General features: G+C 41.5%; 1 protein-coding gene across 1 annotated transcript in view; it reads right to left on the bottom strand.

The window, feature by feature from the left end:
* Positions 1 to 3283: 3283 nt before the first annotated feature.
* The window catches only part of LOC129840309 (glypican-6-like), a 461602-nt gene continuing 447711 nt past the window's right edge, over positions 3284 to 17174 (bottom strand). The window contains exon 4 of the mRNA XM_055908111.1: positions 3284 to 3595. Coding sequence (XP_055764086.1) covers positions 3284 to 3595 — 312 coding nt within the window. The remainder of the gene's footprint in view (positions 3596 to 17174) is intronic.

Raw genomic sequence — 17174 nt, 5'->3', positions numbered from 1 at the left:
CTCTAACAGCAGGGACCAGGGTTTACTTACCAGGCTCTAACAGGCTCTAACAGCAGGGACCAGGATTTAGTTATCAGGCTCTAACAGGCTCTAACAGCAGGGACCAGGGTTTAGTTATCAGGCTCTAACAGCAGGGACCAGGGTTTAGTTATCAGACTCTAACACTAGGGACCAGGGTTTAGTTATCAGGCTCTAACAGCAGGGACCAGGGTTTAGTTATCAGACTCTAACAGACTCTAACACCAGGGACCAGGGTTTAGTTATCAGACTCTAACAGACTCTAACAGCAGGGACCAGGGTCTAGTAATCAGGCTCTAACAGCAGGGACCAGGGTTTAGTTATCAGGCTCTAACAGCAGGGACCAGGGTTTAGTTACAAGACTCTAACAGCAGGGACCAGGGTTTAGTTATCAGGCTCTAACAGCAGGGACCAGGGTTTAGTTACCAGACTCTAACAGCAGGGACCAGGGTTTAGTTATCAGGCTCTAACAGCAGGGACCAGGGTTTAGTTACCAGGCTCTAACAGCAGGGACCAGGGTTTAGTTATCAGACTCTAACAGCAGGGACCAGGGTTTAGTTATCAGACTCTAACAGGCTCTAACAGCAGGGACCAGGGTTTAGTTATCAGGCTCTAACAGCAGGGACCAGGGTTTAGTTATCAGGCTCTAACAGGCTCTAACAACAGGACCAGGGTTTAGTTATCAGGCTCTAACAGCAGAGACCAGGGTTTAGTTATCAGGCTCTAACAGGCTCTAACAGCAGGGACCAGGGTTTAGTTACCAGGCTCTAACAGCAGGGACCAGGGTTGGTTATCAGGCTCTAACAGCAGGGACCAGGGTTTAGTTATCAGGCTCTAACAGCAGGGACCAGGGTTTAGTTATCAGGCTCTAACAGCAGGGACCAGGGTTTAGTTATCAGACTCTAACAGCAGGGACCAGGGTTTAGTTATCAGACTCTAACAGCAGGGACCAGGGTTTAGTTATCAGGCTCTAACAGCAGGGACCAGGGTTTAGTTATCAGACTCTAACAGGCTCTAACAGCAGGGACCAGGGTTTAGTTATCAGGCTCTAACAGCAGGGACCAGGGTTTAGTTATCAGGCTCTAACAGCAGGGACCAGGGTTTAGTTATCAGGCTCTAACAGCAGGGACCAGGGTTTAGTTATCAGGCTCTAACAGCAGGGACCAGGGTTTAGTTACCAGGCTCTAACAGCAGGGACCAGGGTTTAGTTATCAGACTCTAACAGCAGGGACCAGGGTTTAGTTATCAGGCTCTAACAGCAGGGACCAGGGTTTAGTTATCAGGCTCTAACAGGCTCTAACAGCAGGGACCAGGGTTTAGTTACCAGGCTCTAACAGCAGGGACCAGGGTTTAGTTATCAGGCTCTAACAGCAGGGTCCAGGGTTTAGTTATCAGGCTCTAACAGCAGGGACCAGGGTTTAGTTATCAGGCTCTAACAGCAGGGACCAGGGTTTAGTTACCAGGCTCTAACAGCAGGGACCAGAGTTTAGTTACCAGGCTCTAACAGCAGGGACCAGGGGGTAGTTATCAGACTCTAACAGCAGGGACCAGGGTTTAGTTATCAGACTCTAACAGCAGGGACCAGGGTTTAGTTATCAGGCTCTAACAGCAGGGACCAGGGTTTAGTTATCAGGCTCTAACAGCAGGGACCAGGGTTTAGTTACCAGGCTCTAACAGCAGGGACCAGGGTTTAGTTATCAGACTCTAACAGCAGGGACCAGGGTTTAGTTATCAGGCTCTAACAGCAGGGACCAGGGTTTAGTTATCAGGCTCTAACAGGCTCTAACAGCAGGGACCAGGGTTTAGTTACCAGGCTCTAACAGCAGGGACCAGGGTTTAGTTATCAGGCTCTAACAGCAGGGTCCAGGGTTTAGTTATCAGGCTCTAACAGCAGGGACCAGGGTTTAGTTATCAGGCTCTAACAGCAGGGACCAGGGTTTAGTTACCAGGCTCTAACAGCAGGGACCAGGGTTTAGTTACCAGGCTCTAACAGCAGGGACCAGGGGGTAGTTATCAGACTCTAACAGCAGGGACCAGGGTTTAGTTATCAGACTCTAACAGCAGGGACCAGGGTTTAGTTATCAAGCTCTAACAGCAGGGACCAGGGTTTAGTTATCAGGCTCTAACAGCAGGGACCAGGGTTTAGTTATCAGACTCTAACAGCAGGGACCAGGGTTTAGTTATCAGGCTCTAACAGCAGGGACCAGGGTTTAGTTATCAGACTCTAACAGGCTCTAACAGCAGGGACCAGGGTTTAGTTATCAGGCTCTAACAGCAGGGACCAGGGTTTAGTTATCAGGCTCTAACAGCAGGGACCAGGGTTTAGTTATCAGGCTCTAACAGCAGGGACCAGGGTTTAGTTATCAGGCTCTAACAGCAGGGACCAGGGTTTAGTTATCAGGCTCTAACAGCAGGGACCAGGGTTTAGTTACCAGGCTCTAACAGCAGGGACCAGGGTTAGTTATCAGGCTCTAACAGCAGGGACCAGGGTTTAGTCATCAGGCTCTAACACCAGGGACCAGGGTTTAGTCATCAGGCTCTAACACCAGGGACCAGGGTTTAGTTATCAGGCTCTAACAGCAGGGACCAGGGTTTAGTTATCAGGCTCTAACAGCAGGGACCAGGGTTTAGTTATCAGGCTCTAACAGCAGGGACCAGGGTTTAGTTATCAGACTCTAACAGCAGGGACCAGGGTTTAGTTACCAGGCTCTAACAGCAGGGACCAGGGTTTAGTTATCAGGCTCTAACAGCAGGGACCAGGGTTTAGTTATCAGGCTCTAACAGCAGGGACCAGGGTTTAGTTATCAGGCTCTAACAGCAGGGACCAGGGTTTAGTTATCAGGCTCTAACAGCAGGGACCAGGGTTTAGTTATCAGGCTCTAACAGCAGGGACCAGGGTTTAGTTACCAGGCTCTAACAGCAGGGACCAGGGTTTAGTTATCAGGCTCTAACAGCAGGGACCAGGGTTTAGTTACCAGACTCTAACAGCAGGGACCAGGGTTTAGTTATCAGGCTCTAACAGCAGGGACCAGGGTTTAGTTATCAGGCTCTAACAGCAGGGACCAGGGTTTAGTTATCAGGCTCTAACACTAGGGACCAGGGTTTAGTTACCAGGCTCTAACAGCAGGGACCAGGGTTTAGTTATCAGGCTCTAACAGCAGGGACCAGGGTTTAGTTATCAGGCTCTAACAGCAGGGACCAGGGTTTAGTTTGAAAGACACCTCCAGGCTCAACAGAGCATAGTCATAATAAATCATAGAACGGTCTAAATGAGGAAGTGTAGAGACTCACACACACACACACACACACACACACACACACACACACACACACACACACACACACACACACACACACACACACACACACACACACACACACACACAGAGGACCCATAATGTGTTTTCTCACCTATGAAGAGGTTCCACTCAGGGTCTAGGTCAGCCTGGTTAGCCAGACATCCTCTCATCACATTATGGCAGTAGTTGTGACAGGGTTTCAGCCCAGGCAGGCCCCTGCAGTACGGACAGTACAGCATCTTAGTCAGGGCCCTGATGCAGGCGGGGGCCACATTCACCTGGGGGAGAGAGAAACACGTTGGAGATTAATTACTTATGTTGCCTTGTCATGTCTACCAGGCTAGAGGATCACCTCTCGTACAGGATCTGGGTTAAGGATAGTACCAGGCTAGAGGATCACCTCTCATACAGGATCTGGGTTAAGGATAGTACCAGGCTAGAGGATCACCTCTCATACAGGATCTGGGTTAAGGATAGTACCAGGCTAGAGGATCACCTCTCATACAGGATCTGGGATAGTACCAGGCTAGAGGATCACCTCTCGTCGCCTGGGAGATGGGCTGAAGGCTGAGGTCAGAGGTCAGAGGTCAGAGGGGAGAGGTAGTCATGGTGATTGGAACACCAGGGCCTGGGAGATGGGCTGAAGGCTGAGGTCACAGGTCAGAGGGGAGAGGTAGTCATGGTGATTGGAAGACCAGGGCCTGGGAGATGGGCTGAAGGCTGAGGTCAGAGGGGAGAGAGGTAGTCATGGTGATGTGAAGACCAGGCCCTGGGAGATGGGCTGAAGGCTGAGGTCAGAGGGGAGAGAGGTAGCCATGGTGAGGTGAAGACCAGGGCCTGGGAGATGGCCTGAAGGCTGAGGTCAGAGGGGAGAGAGGTAGCCATGGTGAGGTGAAGACCAGGGCCTGGGAGATGGGCTGAAGGCTGAGGTCAGAGGTCAGAGGGGAGAGGTAGTCATGGTGATTGGAACACCAGGGCCTGGGAGATGGGCTGAAGGCTGAGGTCAGAGGTCAGAGGGGAGAGGTAGTCATGGTGATTGGAAGACCAGGGCCTGGGAGATGGGCTGAAGGCTGAGGTCAGAGGGGAGAGAGGTAGTCATGGTGATGTGAAGACCAGGCCCTGGGAGATGGGCTGAAGGCTGAGGTCAGAGGGGAGAGAGGTAGCCATGGTGAGGTGAAGACCAGGGCCTGGGAGATGGGCTGAAGGCTGAGGTCAGAGGGGAGAGAGGTAGCCATGGTGAGGTGAAGACCAGGGCCTGGGAGATTGGCTGAAGGGTGAGGTCAGAGGGGAGATGTAGTCATGGTGATGTGAAGACCAGGGCCTGGGAGATGGGCTGAAGGCTGAGGTCAGAGGGGAGATGTAGTCATGTGATGGGAAGAGAAGGATATGTATGTGATGAGTCATTACAGGAAGCGTACAGAGGAGTCAGAAACCTCAGGCCACGGTCATGGGTTGTGGTATGTCCCAAATGGCATTCAATTCCCTACTTAGTGCACTATAGGTCCTATAGATCTCTGGTTAAACGTAGTACACTATAGATCTCTGGTTAAAGGTAGTACACTATAGGTCCTATAGATCTCTGGTTAAAGGTAGTACACTATAGATCTCTGGTTAAAGGTAGTACACTATAGATCTCTGGTTAAAGGTAGTACACTATAGGTCCTATAGATCTCTGGTCAAAGGTAGAGCACTATAGATCTCTGGTTAAAGGTAGTACACTATAGATCTCTGGTTAAAGGTAGTGCACTATAGGACCTATAGATCTCTGGTTAAAGGTAGTACACTATAGATCTCTGGTTAAAGGTAGTGCACTATAGGACCTATAGATCTCTGGTTAAAGGTAGTGCACTATAGATCTCTGGTCAAAGGTAGTACACTATAGGACCTATAGATCTCTGGTTAAAGGTAGTACACTATAGGTCCTATAGATCTCTGGTCAAAGGTAGTGCACTATAGGTCCTATAGATCTCTGGTTAAAGGTAGTACACTATAGGTCCTATATATCGCTGGTTAAAGGTAGTACACTATAGGACCTATAGATCTCTGGTTAAAGGTAGTACACTATAGATCTCTGGTTAAATGTAGTACACTATAGATCTCTGGTTAAAGGTAGTACACTATAGATCTCTGGTTAAAGGTAGTACACTATAGATCTCTGGTTAAAGGTAGTGCACTATAGATCTCTGGTTAAAGGTAGTACACTATATATCTCTGGTTAAAGGTAGTACACTATAGGTCCTATAGATCTCTGGTTAAAGGTAGTTCACTATAGGTCCTGTAGATCTCTGGTTAAAGGTAGTACACTATAGATCTCTGGTTAAGGTAGTACACTATAGATCTCTGGTTAAAGGTAGTACACTATAGATCCTATAGATCTCTGGTTAAAGGTAGTTCACTATAGGTCCTATAGATCTCTGGTTAAAGGTAGTACACTATAGATCTCTGGTTAAAGGTAGTACACTATAGGTCCTATAGATCTCTGGTTAAAGGTAGGACACTATAGATCCTATAGATCTCTGGTCAAAGGTAGTACACTATAGGACCTATAGATCTCTGGTTAAAGGTAGTACACTATAGATCTCTGGTTAAAGGTAGTACACTATAGATCTCTGGTCAAAGGTAGTGCACTATAGGTCCTATAGATCTCTGGTCAAAGGTAGTACACTATAGGACCTATAGATCTCTGGTTAAAGGTAGTACACTATAGGTCCTATAGATCTCTGGTCAAAGGTAGTGCACTATAGGTCCTATAGATCTCTGGTTAAAGGTAGTACACTATAGGTCCTATAGATCTCTGGTTAAAGGTAGTACACTATAGATCTCTGGTTAAAGGTAGTACACTATAGGACCTATAGATCTCTGGTTAAAGGTAGTGCACTATAGATCTCTGGTTAAAGGTAGTACACTATAGATCTCTGGTTAAAGGTAGTACACTATAGGACCTATAGATCTCTGGTTAAAGGTAGTGCACTATAGATCTCTGGTTAAAGGTAGTACACTATAGATCTCTGGTTAAAGGTAGTGCACTATAGGACCTATAGATCTCTGGTTAAAGGTAGTACACTATAGATCTCTGGTTAAAGGTAGTACACTATAGATCTCTGGTTAAAGGTAGTACACTATAGGTCCTATAGATCTCTGGTTAAAGGTAGTACACTATAGGACCTATAGATCTCTGGTTAAAGGTAGTACACTATAGATCTCTGGTTAAAGGTAGTGCACTATAGGACCTATAGATCTCTGGTTAAAGGTAGTACACTATAGGACCTATAGATCTCTGGTTAAAGGTAGTTCACTATAGGTCCTATAGATCTCTGGTTAAAGGTAGTACACTATAGATCTCTGGTTAAAGGTAGTACACTATAGGTCCTATAGATCTCTGGTTAAAGGTAGTACACTATAGGTCCTATAGATCTCTGGTTAAAGGTAGTTCACTATAGATCTCTGGTTAAAGGTATTACACTATAGGTCCTATAGATCTCTGGTTAAAGGTAGTGCACTATAGATCTCTGGTTAAAGGTAGTACACTATAGATCTCTGGTTAAAGGTAGTACACTATAGGACCTATAGATCTCTGGTTAAAGGTAGTGCACTATAGATCTCTGGTTAAAGGTAGTACACTATAGATCTCTGGTTAAAGGTAGTGCACTATAGGACCTATAGATCTCTGGTTAAAGGTAGTACACTATAGATCTCTGGTTAAAGGTAGTACACTATAGATCTCTGGTTAAAGGTAGTACACTATAGGTCCTATAGATCTCTGGTTAAAGGTAGTACACTATAGGACCTATAGATCTCTGGTTAAAGGTAGTACACTATAGATCTCTGGTTAAAGGTAGTGCACTATAGGACCTATAGATCTCTGGTTAAAGGTAGTACACTATAGGACCTATAGATCTCTGGTTAAAGGTAGTTCACTATAGGTCCTATAGATCTCTGGTTAAAGGTAGTACACTATAGATCTCTGGTTAAAGGTAGTACACTATAGGTCCTATAGATCTCTGGTTAAAGGTAGTACACTATAGGCCCTAAAGATCTCTGGTTAAAGGTAGTTCACTATAGGTCCTATAGATCTCTGGTTAAAGGTAGTTCACTATAGATCTCTGGTTAAAGGTAGTACACTATAGGTCCTATAGATCTCTGGTTAAAGGTAGTACACTATAGGTCCTATAGATCTCTGGTTAAAGGTAGTTCACTATAGGTCCTATAGATCTCTGGTTAAAGGTAGTTCACTATAGGTCCTATAGATCTCTGGTTAAAGGTAGTACACTATAGGACCTATAGATCTCTGGTTAAAGGTAGTTCACTATAGGTCCTATAGATCTCTGGTTAAAGGTAGTACACTATAGATCTCTGGTTAAAGGTAGTTCACTATAGGTCCTATAGATCTCTGGTTAAAGGTAGTTCACTATAGGTCCTATAGATCTCTGGTTAAAGGTAGTTCACTATAGGTCCTATAGATCTCTGGTTAAAGGTAGTGCACTATAGGTCCTATAGATCTCTGGTTAAAGGTAGTACACTATAGATCTCTGGTTAAAGGTAGTACACTATAGATCTCTGGTTAAAGGTAGTTCACTTTAGGACCTATAGATCTCTGGTTAAAGGTAGTGCACTATAGATCTCTGGTTAAAGGTAGTACACTATAGATCTCTGGTTAAAGGTAGTACACTATAGATCTCTGGTTTAAGGTAGTACACTATAGATCTCTGGTTAAAGGTAGTACACTATAGGTCCTATAGATCTCTGGTCAAAGGTAGTGCACTATAGGTCCTATAGATCTCTGGTTAAAGGTAGTACACTATAGGTCCTATAGATCTCTGGTTAAAGGTAGTGCACTATAGATCTCTGGTTAAAGGTAGTACACTATAGATCTCTGGTTAAAGGTAGTACACTATAGGACCTATAGATCTCTGGTTAAAGGTAGTGCACTATAGATATCTGGTTAAAGGTAGTACACTATAGATCTCTGGTTAAAGGTAGTGCACTATAGGACCTATAGATCTCTGGTTAAAGGTAGTACACTATAGATCTCTGGTTAAAGGTAGTACACTATAGATCTCTGGTTAAATGTAGTACACTATAGGTCCTATAGATCTCTGGTTAAAGGTAGTACACTATAGGACCTATAGATCTCTGGTTAAAGGTAGTACACTATAGATCTCTGGTTAAAGGTAGTGCACTATAGGACCTATAGATCTCTGGTTAAAGGTAGTACACTATAGGACCTATAGATCTCTGGTTAAAGTTAGTTCACTATAGGTCCTATAGATCTCTGGTTAAAGGTAGTACACTATAGATCTCTGGTTAAAGGTAGTACACTATAGGTCCTATAGATCTCTGGTTAAAGGTAGTACACTATAGGTCCTAAAGATCTCTGGTTAAAGGTAGTTCACTATAGGTCCTATAGATCTCTGGTTAAAGGTAGTTCACTATAGATCTCTGGTTAAAGGTAGTACACTATAGGTCCTTAAGATCTCTGGTTAAAGGTAGTACACTATAGGTCCTATAGATCTCTGGTTAAAGGTAGTTCACTATAGGTCCTATAGATCTCTGGTTAAAGGTAGTTCACTATAGGTCCTATAGATCTCTGGTTAAAGGTAGTACACTATAGGACCTATAGATCTCTGGTTAAAGGTAGTTCACTATAGGTCCTATAGATCTCTGGTTAAAGGTAGTACACTATAGATCTCTGGTTAAAGGTAGTTCACTATAGGTCCTATAGATCTCTGGTTAAAGGTAGTTCACTATAGGTCCTATAGATCTCTGGTTAAAGGTAGTTCACTATAGGTCCTATAGATCTCTGGTTAAAGGTAGTGCACTATAGGTCCTATAGATCTCTGGTTAAAGGTAGTACACTATAGATCTCTGGTTAAAGGTAGTACACTATAGATCTCTGGTTAAAGGTAGTTCACTATAGGACCTATAGATCTCTGGTTAAAGGTAGTACACTATAGATCTCTGGTTAAAGGTAGTACACTATAGATCTCTGGTTAAAGGTAGTACACTATAGATCTCTGGTTAAAGGTAGTACACTATAGATCTCTGGTTAAAGGTAGTACACTATAGGTCCTATAGATCTCTGGTTAAAGGTAGTACACTATAGATCTCTGGTTAAAGGTAGTGCACTATAGATCTCTGGTTAAAGGTAGTACACTATAGATCTCTGGTTAAAGGTAGTACACTATAGATCTCTGGTTAAAGGTAGTACACTATAGATCTCTGGTTAAAGGTAGTACACTATAGATCTCTGGTTAAAGGTAGTACACTATAGATCTCTGGTTAAAGGTAGTACACTATAGGTCCTATAGATCTCTGGTTAAAGGTAGTACACTATAGGACCTATAGATCTCTGGTTAAAGGTAGTACACTATAGATCTCTGGTTAAAGGTAGTACACTATAGATCTCTGGTCAAAGGTAGTGCACTATAGATCTCTGGTTAAAGGTAGTGCACTATAGATCTCTGGTTAAAGGTAGTACACTATAGATCTCTGGTCAAAGGTAGTGCACTATAGATCTCTGGTTAAAGGTAGTGCACTATAGATCTCTGGTTAAAGGTAGTACACTATAGATCTCTGGTTAAAGGTAGTACACTATAGATCTCTGGTTAAAGGTAGTACACTATAGATCTCTGGTTAAAGGTAGTACACTATAGGTCCTATAGATCACTGGTCAAAGGTAGTACACTATAGATCTCTGGTTAAAGGTAGTACACTATAGATCTCTGGTTAAAGGTAGTACACTATAGATCTCTGGTTAAAGGTAATACACTATAGGTCCTATAGATCTCTGGTCAAAGGTAGTACACTATAGATCTCTGGTTAAAGGTAGTACACTATAGATCTCTGGTTAAAGGTAGTACACTATAGGTCCTATAGATCTCTGGTTAAAGGTAGTACACTATAGATCTCTGGTTAAAGGTAGTACACTATAGATCTCTGGTTAAAGGTAGTACACTATAGGTCCTATAGATCTCTGGTCAAAGGTAGTACACTATAGGTCCTATAGGGCTCTGGTTAAAGGGAGTACACTATAGGTCCTATAGATCTCTGGTTAAAGGTAGTACACTATAGATCTCTGGTTAAAGGTAGTACACTATAGGTCCTATAGGGCTCTGGTTAAAGGTAGTACACTATAGGACCTATAGATCTCTGGTTAAAGGTAGTTCACTATAGGTCCTATAGATCTCTGGTTAAAGGTAGTACACTATAGATCTCTGGTTAAAGGTAGTACACTATAGGTCCTATAGATCTCTGGTTAAAGGTAGTACACTATAGGTCCTATAGATCTCTGGTTAAAGGTAGTTCACTATAGGTCCTATAGATCTCTGGTTAAAGGTAGTTCACTATAGATCTCTGGTTAAAGGTAGTACACTATAGGTCCTATAGATCTCTGGTTAAAGGTAGTGCACTATAGATCTCTGGTTAAAGGTAGTACACTATAGATCTCTGGTTAAAGGTAGTACACTATAGGACCTATAGATCTCTGGTTAAAGGTAGTGCACTATAGATATCTGGTTAAAGGTAGTACACTATAGATCTCTGGTTAAAGGTAGTGCACTATAGGACCTATAGATCTCTGGTTAAAGGTAGTACACTATAGATCTCTGGTTAAAGGTAGTACACTATAGATCTCTGGTTAAATGTAGTACACTATAGGTCCTATAGATCTCTGGTTAAAGGTAGTACACTATAGGACCTATAGATCTCTGGTTAAAGGTAGTACACTATAGATCTCTGGTTAAAGGTAGTGCACTATAGGACCTATAGATCTCTGGTTAAAGGTAGTACACTATAGGACCTATAGATCTCTGGTTAAAGGTAGTTCACTATAGGTCCTATAGATCTCTGGTTAAAGGTAGTACACTATAGATCTCTGGTTAAAGGTAGTACACTATAGGTCCTATAGATCTCTGGTTAAAGGTAGTACACTATAGGTCCTAAAGATCTCTGGTTAAATGTAGTTCACTATAGGTCCTATAGATCTCTGGTTAAAGGTAGTTCACTATAGATCTCTGGTTAAAGGTAGTACACTATAGGTCCTTAAGATCTCTGGTTAAAGGTAGTACACTATAGGTCCTATAGATCTCTGGTTAAAGGTAGTTCACTATAGGTCCTATAGATCTCTGGTTAAAGGTAGTTCACTATAGGTCCTATAGATCTCTGGTTAAAGGTAGTACACTATAGGACCTATAGATCTCTGGTTAAAGGTAGTTCACTATAGGTCCTATAGATCTCTGGTTAAAGGTAGTACACTATAGATCTCTGGTTAAAGGTAGTTCACTATAGGTCCTATAGATCTCTGGTTAAAGGTAGTTCACTATAGGTCCTATAGATCTCTGGTTAAAGGTAGTTCACTATAGGTCCTATAGATCTCTGGTTAAAGGTAGTGCACTATAGGTCCTATAGATCTCTGGTTAAAGGTAGTACACTATAGATCTCTGGTTAAAGGTAGTACACTATAGATCTCTGGTTAAAGGTAGTTCACTATAGGACCTATAGATCTCTGGTTAAAGGTAGTACACTATAGATCTCTGGTTAAAGGTAGTACACTATAGATCTCTGGTTAAAGGTAGTACACTATAGATCTCTGGTTAAAGGTAGTACACTATAGATCTCTGGTTAAAGGTAGTACACTATAGGTCCTATAGATCTCTGGTTAAAGGTAGTACACTATAGATCTCTGGTTAAAGGTAGTGCACTATAGATCTCTGGTTAAAGGTAGTACACTATAGATCTCTGGTTAAAGGTAGTACACTATAGATCTCTGGTTAAAGGTAGTACACTATAGATCTCTGGTTAAAGGTAGTACACTATAGATCTCTGGTTAAAGGTAGTACACTATAGATCTCTGGTTAAAGGTAGTACACTATAGGTCCTATAGATCTCTGGTTAAAGGTAGTACACTATAGGACCTATAGATCTCTGGTTAAAGGTAGTACACTATAGATCTCTGGTTAAAGGTAGTACACTATAGATCTCTGGTCAAAGGTAGTGCACTATAGATCTCTGGTTAAAGGTAGTGCACTATAGATCTCTGGTTAAAGGTAGTACACTATAGATCTCTGGTCAAAGGTAGTGCACTATAGATCTCTGGTTAAAGGTAGTGCACTATAGATCTCTGGTTAAAGGTAGTACACTATAGATCTCTGGTTAAAGGTAGTACACTATAGATCTCTGGTTAAAGGTAGTACACTATAGATCTCTGGTTAAAGGTAGTACACTATAGGTCCTATAGATCACTGGTCAAAGGTAGTACACTATAGATCTCTGGTTAAAGGTAGTACACTATAGATCTCTGGTTAAAGGTAGTACACTATAGATCTCTGGTTAAAGGTAATACACTATAGGTCCTATAGATCTCTGGTCAAAGGTAGTACACTATAGATCTCTGGTTAAAGGTAGTACACTATAGATCTCTGGTTAAAGGTAGTACACTATAGGTCCTATAGATCTCTGGTTAAAGGTAGTACACTATAGATCTCTGGTTAAAGTTAGTACACTATAGATCTCTGGTTAAAGGTAGTACACTATAGGTCCTATAGATCTCTGGTCAAAGGTAGTACACTATAGGTCCTATAGGGCTCTGGTTAAAGGGAGTACACTATAGGTCCTATAGATCTCTGGTTAAAGGTAGTACACTATAGATCTCTGGTTAAAGGTAGTACACTATAGGTCCTATAGGGCTCTGGTTAAAGGTAGTACACTATAGATCTCTGGTTAAAGGTAGTACACTATATATCTCTGGTTAAAGGTAGTGCACTATAGATCTCTGGTCAAAGGTAGTACACTATAGGTCCTATAGATCTCTGGTTAAAGGTAGTACACTATAGGTCCTATAGATCTCTGGTTAAAGGTAGTACACTATAGGTCCTATAGGGCTCTGGTTAAAGGTAGTACACTATAGGTCCTATAGATCTCTGGTTAAAGGTAGTACACTATAGGTCCTATAGGGCTCTGGTTAAAGGTAGTACACTATATATCTCTGGTTAAAGGTAGTACACTATAGGACCTATAGATCTCTGGTTAAAGGTAGTACACTATAGATCTCTGGTTAAAGGTAGTACACTATAGGTCCTATAGATCTCTGGTTAAAGGTAGTGCACTATAGGACCTATAGATCTCTGGTTAAAGGTAGTTCACTATAGGACCTATAGATCTCTGGTTAAAGGTAGTTCACTATAGATCTCTGGTTAAAGGTAGTACACTATAGATCTCTGGTTAAAGGTAGTACACTATAGGACCTATAGATCTCTGGTTAAAGGTAGTACACTATAGGTCCTATAGATCTCTGGTTAAAGGTAGTTCACTATAGATCTCTGGTTAAAGGTAGTACACTATAGGTCCTATAGATCTCTGGTCAAAGGTAGTACACTATAGATCTCTGGTTAAAGGTAGTACACTATAGATCCTATAGATCTCTGGTTAAAGGTAGTACACTATAGATCCTATAGATCTCTGGTTAAAGGTAGTACACTATAGATCTCTGGTTAAAGGTAGTACACTATAGATCCTATAGATCTCTGGTTAAAGGTAGTACACTATAGGTCCTATAGATCTCTGGTTAAAGGTAGTACACTATAGATCTCTGGTTAAAGGTAGTACACTATAGATCTCTGGTTAAAGGTAGTACACTATAGGTCCTATAGATCTCTGGTCAAAGGTAGTACACTATAGGTCCTATAGGGCTCTGGTTAAAGGGAGTACACTATAGGTCCTATAGATCTCTGGTTAAAGGTAGTACACTATAGATCTCTGGTTAAAGGTAGTACACTATAGGTCCTATAGGGCTCTGGTTAAAGGTAGTACACTATAGATCTCTGGTTAAAGGTAGTACACTATATATCTCTGGTTAAAGGTAGTGCACTATAGATCTCTGGTCAAAGGTAGTACACTATAGGTCCTATAGATCTCTGGTTAAAGGTAGTACACTATAGGTCCTATAGATCTCTGGTTAAAGGTAGTACACTATAGGTCCTATAGGGCTCTGGTTAAAGGTAGTACACTATAGGTCCTATAGATCTCTGGTTAAAGGTAGTACACTATAGGTCCTATGGGGCTCTGGTTAAAGGTAGTACACTATATATCTCTGGTTAAAGGTAGTACACTATAGGACCTATAGATCTCTGGTTAAAGGTAGTACACTATAGATCTCTGGTTAAAGGTAGTACACTATAGGTCCTATAGATCTCTGGTTAAAGGTAGTGCACTATAGGACCTATAGATCTCTGGTTAAAGGTAGTTCACTATAGGACCTATAGATCTCTGGTTAAAGGTAGTTCACTATAGATCTCTGGTTAAAGGTAGTACACTAAAGATCTCTGGTTAAAGGTAGTACACTATAGGACCTATAGATCTCTGGTTAAAGGTAGTACACTATAGGTCCTATAGATCTCTGGTTAAAGGTAGTTCACTATAGATCTCTGGTTAAAGGTAGTACACTATAGGTCCTATAGATCTCTGGTCAAAGGTAGTACACTATAGATCTCTGGTTAAAGGTAGTACACTATAGATCCTATAGATCTCTGGTTAAAGGTAGTACACTATAGATCCTATAGATCTCTGGTTAAAGGTAGTACACTATAGATCTCTGGTTAAAGGTAGTACACTATAGATCCTATAGATCTCTGGTTAAAGGTAGTACACTATAGGTCCTATAGATCTCTGGTTAAAGGTAGTACACTATAGATCTCTGGTTAAAGGTAGTACACTATAGGTCCTATAGATCTCTGGTTAAATGTAGTACACTATAGATCTCTGGTTAAAGGTAGTACACTATAGGTCCTATAGATCTCTGGTTAAAGGTAGTACACTATAGATCCTATAGATCTCTGGTTAAAGGTAGTACACTATAGATCTCTGGTTAAAGGTAGTACACTATAGATCTCTGGTCAAAGGTAGTGCACTATAGATCTCTGGTTAAAGGTAGTGCACTATAGATCTCTGGTTAAAGGTAGTACACTATAGATCCTATAGATCTCTGGTTAAAGGTAGTACACTATAGATCTCTGGTTAAAGGTAGTACACTATAGATCCTATAGATCTCTGGTTAAAGGTAGTACACTATAGATCTCTGGTCAAAGGTAGTGCACTATAGATCTCTGGTTAAAGGCAGTACACTATAGATCTCTGGTTAAAGGTAGTACACTATAGGTCCTATAGATCTCTGGTTAAAGGTAGTACACTATAGATCCTATAGATCTCTGGTTAAAGGTAGTACACTATAGATCTCTGGTTAAAGGTAGTACACTATAGATCTCTGGTTAAAGGTAATACACTATAGATCTCTGGTCAAAGGTAGTGCACTATAGATCTCTGGTTAAAGGTAGTACACTATAGGACCTATAGATCTCTGGTTAAAGGTAGTACACTATAGATCTCTGGTCAAAGGTAGTGCACTATAGATCTCTGGTTAAAGGTAGTGCACTATAGGACCTATAGATCTCTGGTTAAAGGTAGTGAACTATAGATCTCTGGTTAAAGGTAGTACACTATAGATCTCTGGTTAAAGGTAGTACACTATAGATCTCTGGTTAAAGGTAGTACACTATAGATCTCTGGTTAAAGGTAGTACACTATAGGGCCTATAGATCTCTGGTTAAAGGTAGTTCACTATAGGACCTATAGATCTCTGGTTAAAGGTAGTACACTATAGGTCCTATAGATCTCTGGTTAAAGGTAGTACACTATAGATCTCTGGTTAAAGGTAGTACACTATAGATCTCTGGTTAAAGGTAGTTCACTATAGATCTCTGGTTAAAGGTAGTACACTATAGATCTCTGGTTAAAGGTAGTACACTATAGATCTCTAGTTAAAGGTAGTTCACTATAGGTCCTATAGATCTCTGGTTAAAGGTAGTGCACTATAGGTCCTATAGATCTCTGGTTAAAGGTAGTACACTATAGATCTCTGGTTAAAGGTAGTACACTATAGATCTCTGGTTAAAGGTAGTACACTATAGGTCCTCTCTGGTTAAAGGTAGTGCACTATAGATCTCTTGTTAAAGGTAGTACACTATAGATCTCTGGTTAAAGGTAGTACACTATAGATCTCTGGTTAAAGGTAGTACACTATAGATCTCTGGTTAAAGGTAGTACACTATATATCTCTGGTTAAAGGTAGTACACTATAGATCTCTGGTTAAAGGTAGTACACTATAGGTCCTATAGATCTCTGGTTAAAGGTAGTACACTATAGGTCCTATAGATCTCTGGTTAAAGGTAGTACACTATAGGTCCTATATATCTCTGGTTAAAGGTAGTGCACTATAGATCTCTGGTTAAAGGTAGTGCACTATAGATCTCTGGTTAAAGGTAGTTCACTATAGATCTCTGGTTAAAGGTAGTTCACTATAAAACCTATAGATCTCTGGTCAAAGGTAGTACACTATAGATCTCTGGTTAAAGGTAGTGCACTATAGATCTCTGGTTAAAGGTAGTACACTATAGATCTCTGGTTAAAGGTAGTACACTATTGGTCCTATAGATCTCTGGTTAAAGGTAGTGCACTATAGATCTCTGGTTAAAGGTAGTACACTATAGATCTCTGGTTAAAGGTAGTACACTATAGGTCCTATAGATCTCTGGTCAAAGGTAGTACACTATAGGGCCTATAGATCTCTGGTTAAAGGTAGTACACTATAGGTCCTATAGATCTCTGGTTAAAGGTAGTACACTATAGGACCTATAGATCTCTGGTTAAAGGTAGTGCACTATAGGACCTATAGATCTCTGGTTAAAGGTAGTACACTATAGGACCTATAGATCTCTGGTTAAAGGTAGTACACTATAGGACCTATAGATCTCTGGTTAAAGGTAGTGCACTATAGGACCTATAGATCTCTGGTTAAAGGTAGTACA

This window comes from Salvelinus fontinalis, chromosome 41 (assembly GCF_029448725.1).
Source record: "Salvelinus fontinalis isolate EN_2023a chromosome 41, ASM2944872v1, whole genome shotgun sequence".
Classification (NCBI taxonomy): domain Eukaryota; kingdom Metazoa; phylum Chordata; class Actinopteri; order Salmoniformes; family Salmonidae; genus Salvelinus; species Salvelinus fontinalis.
The sequence above is the reverse complement of the archived record's forward strand: the minus strand, read 5'-3'. Positions and strand labels throughout refer to the sequence as shown.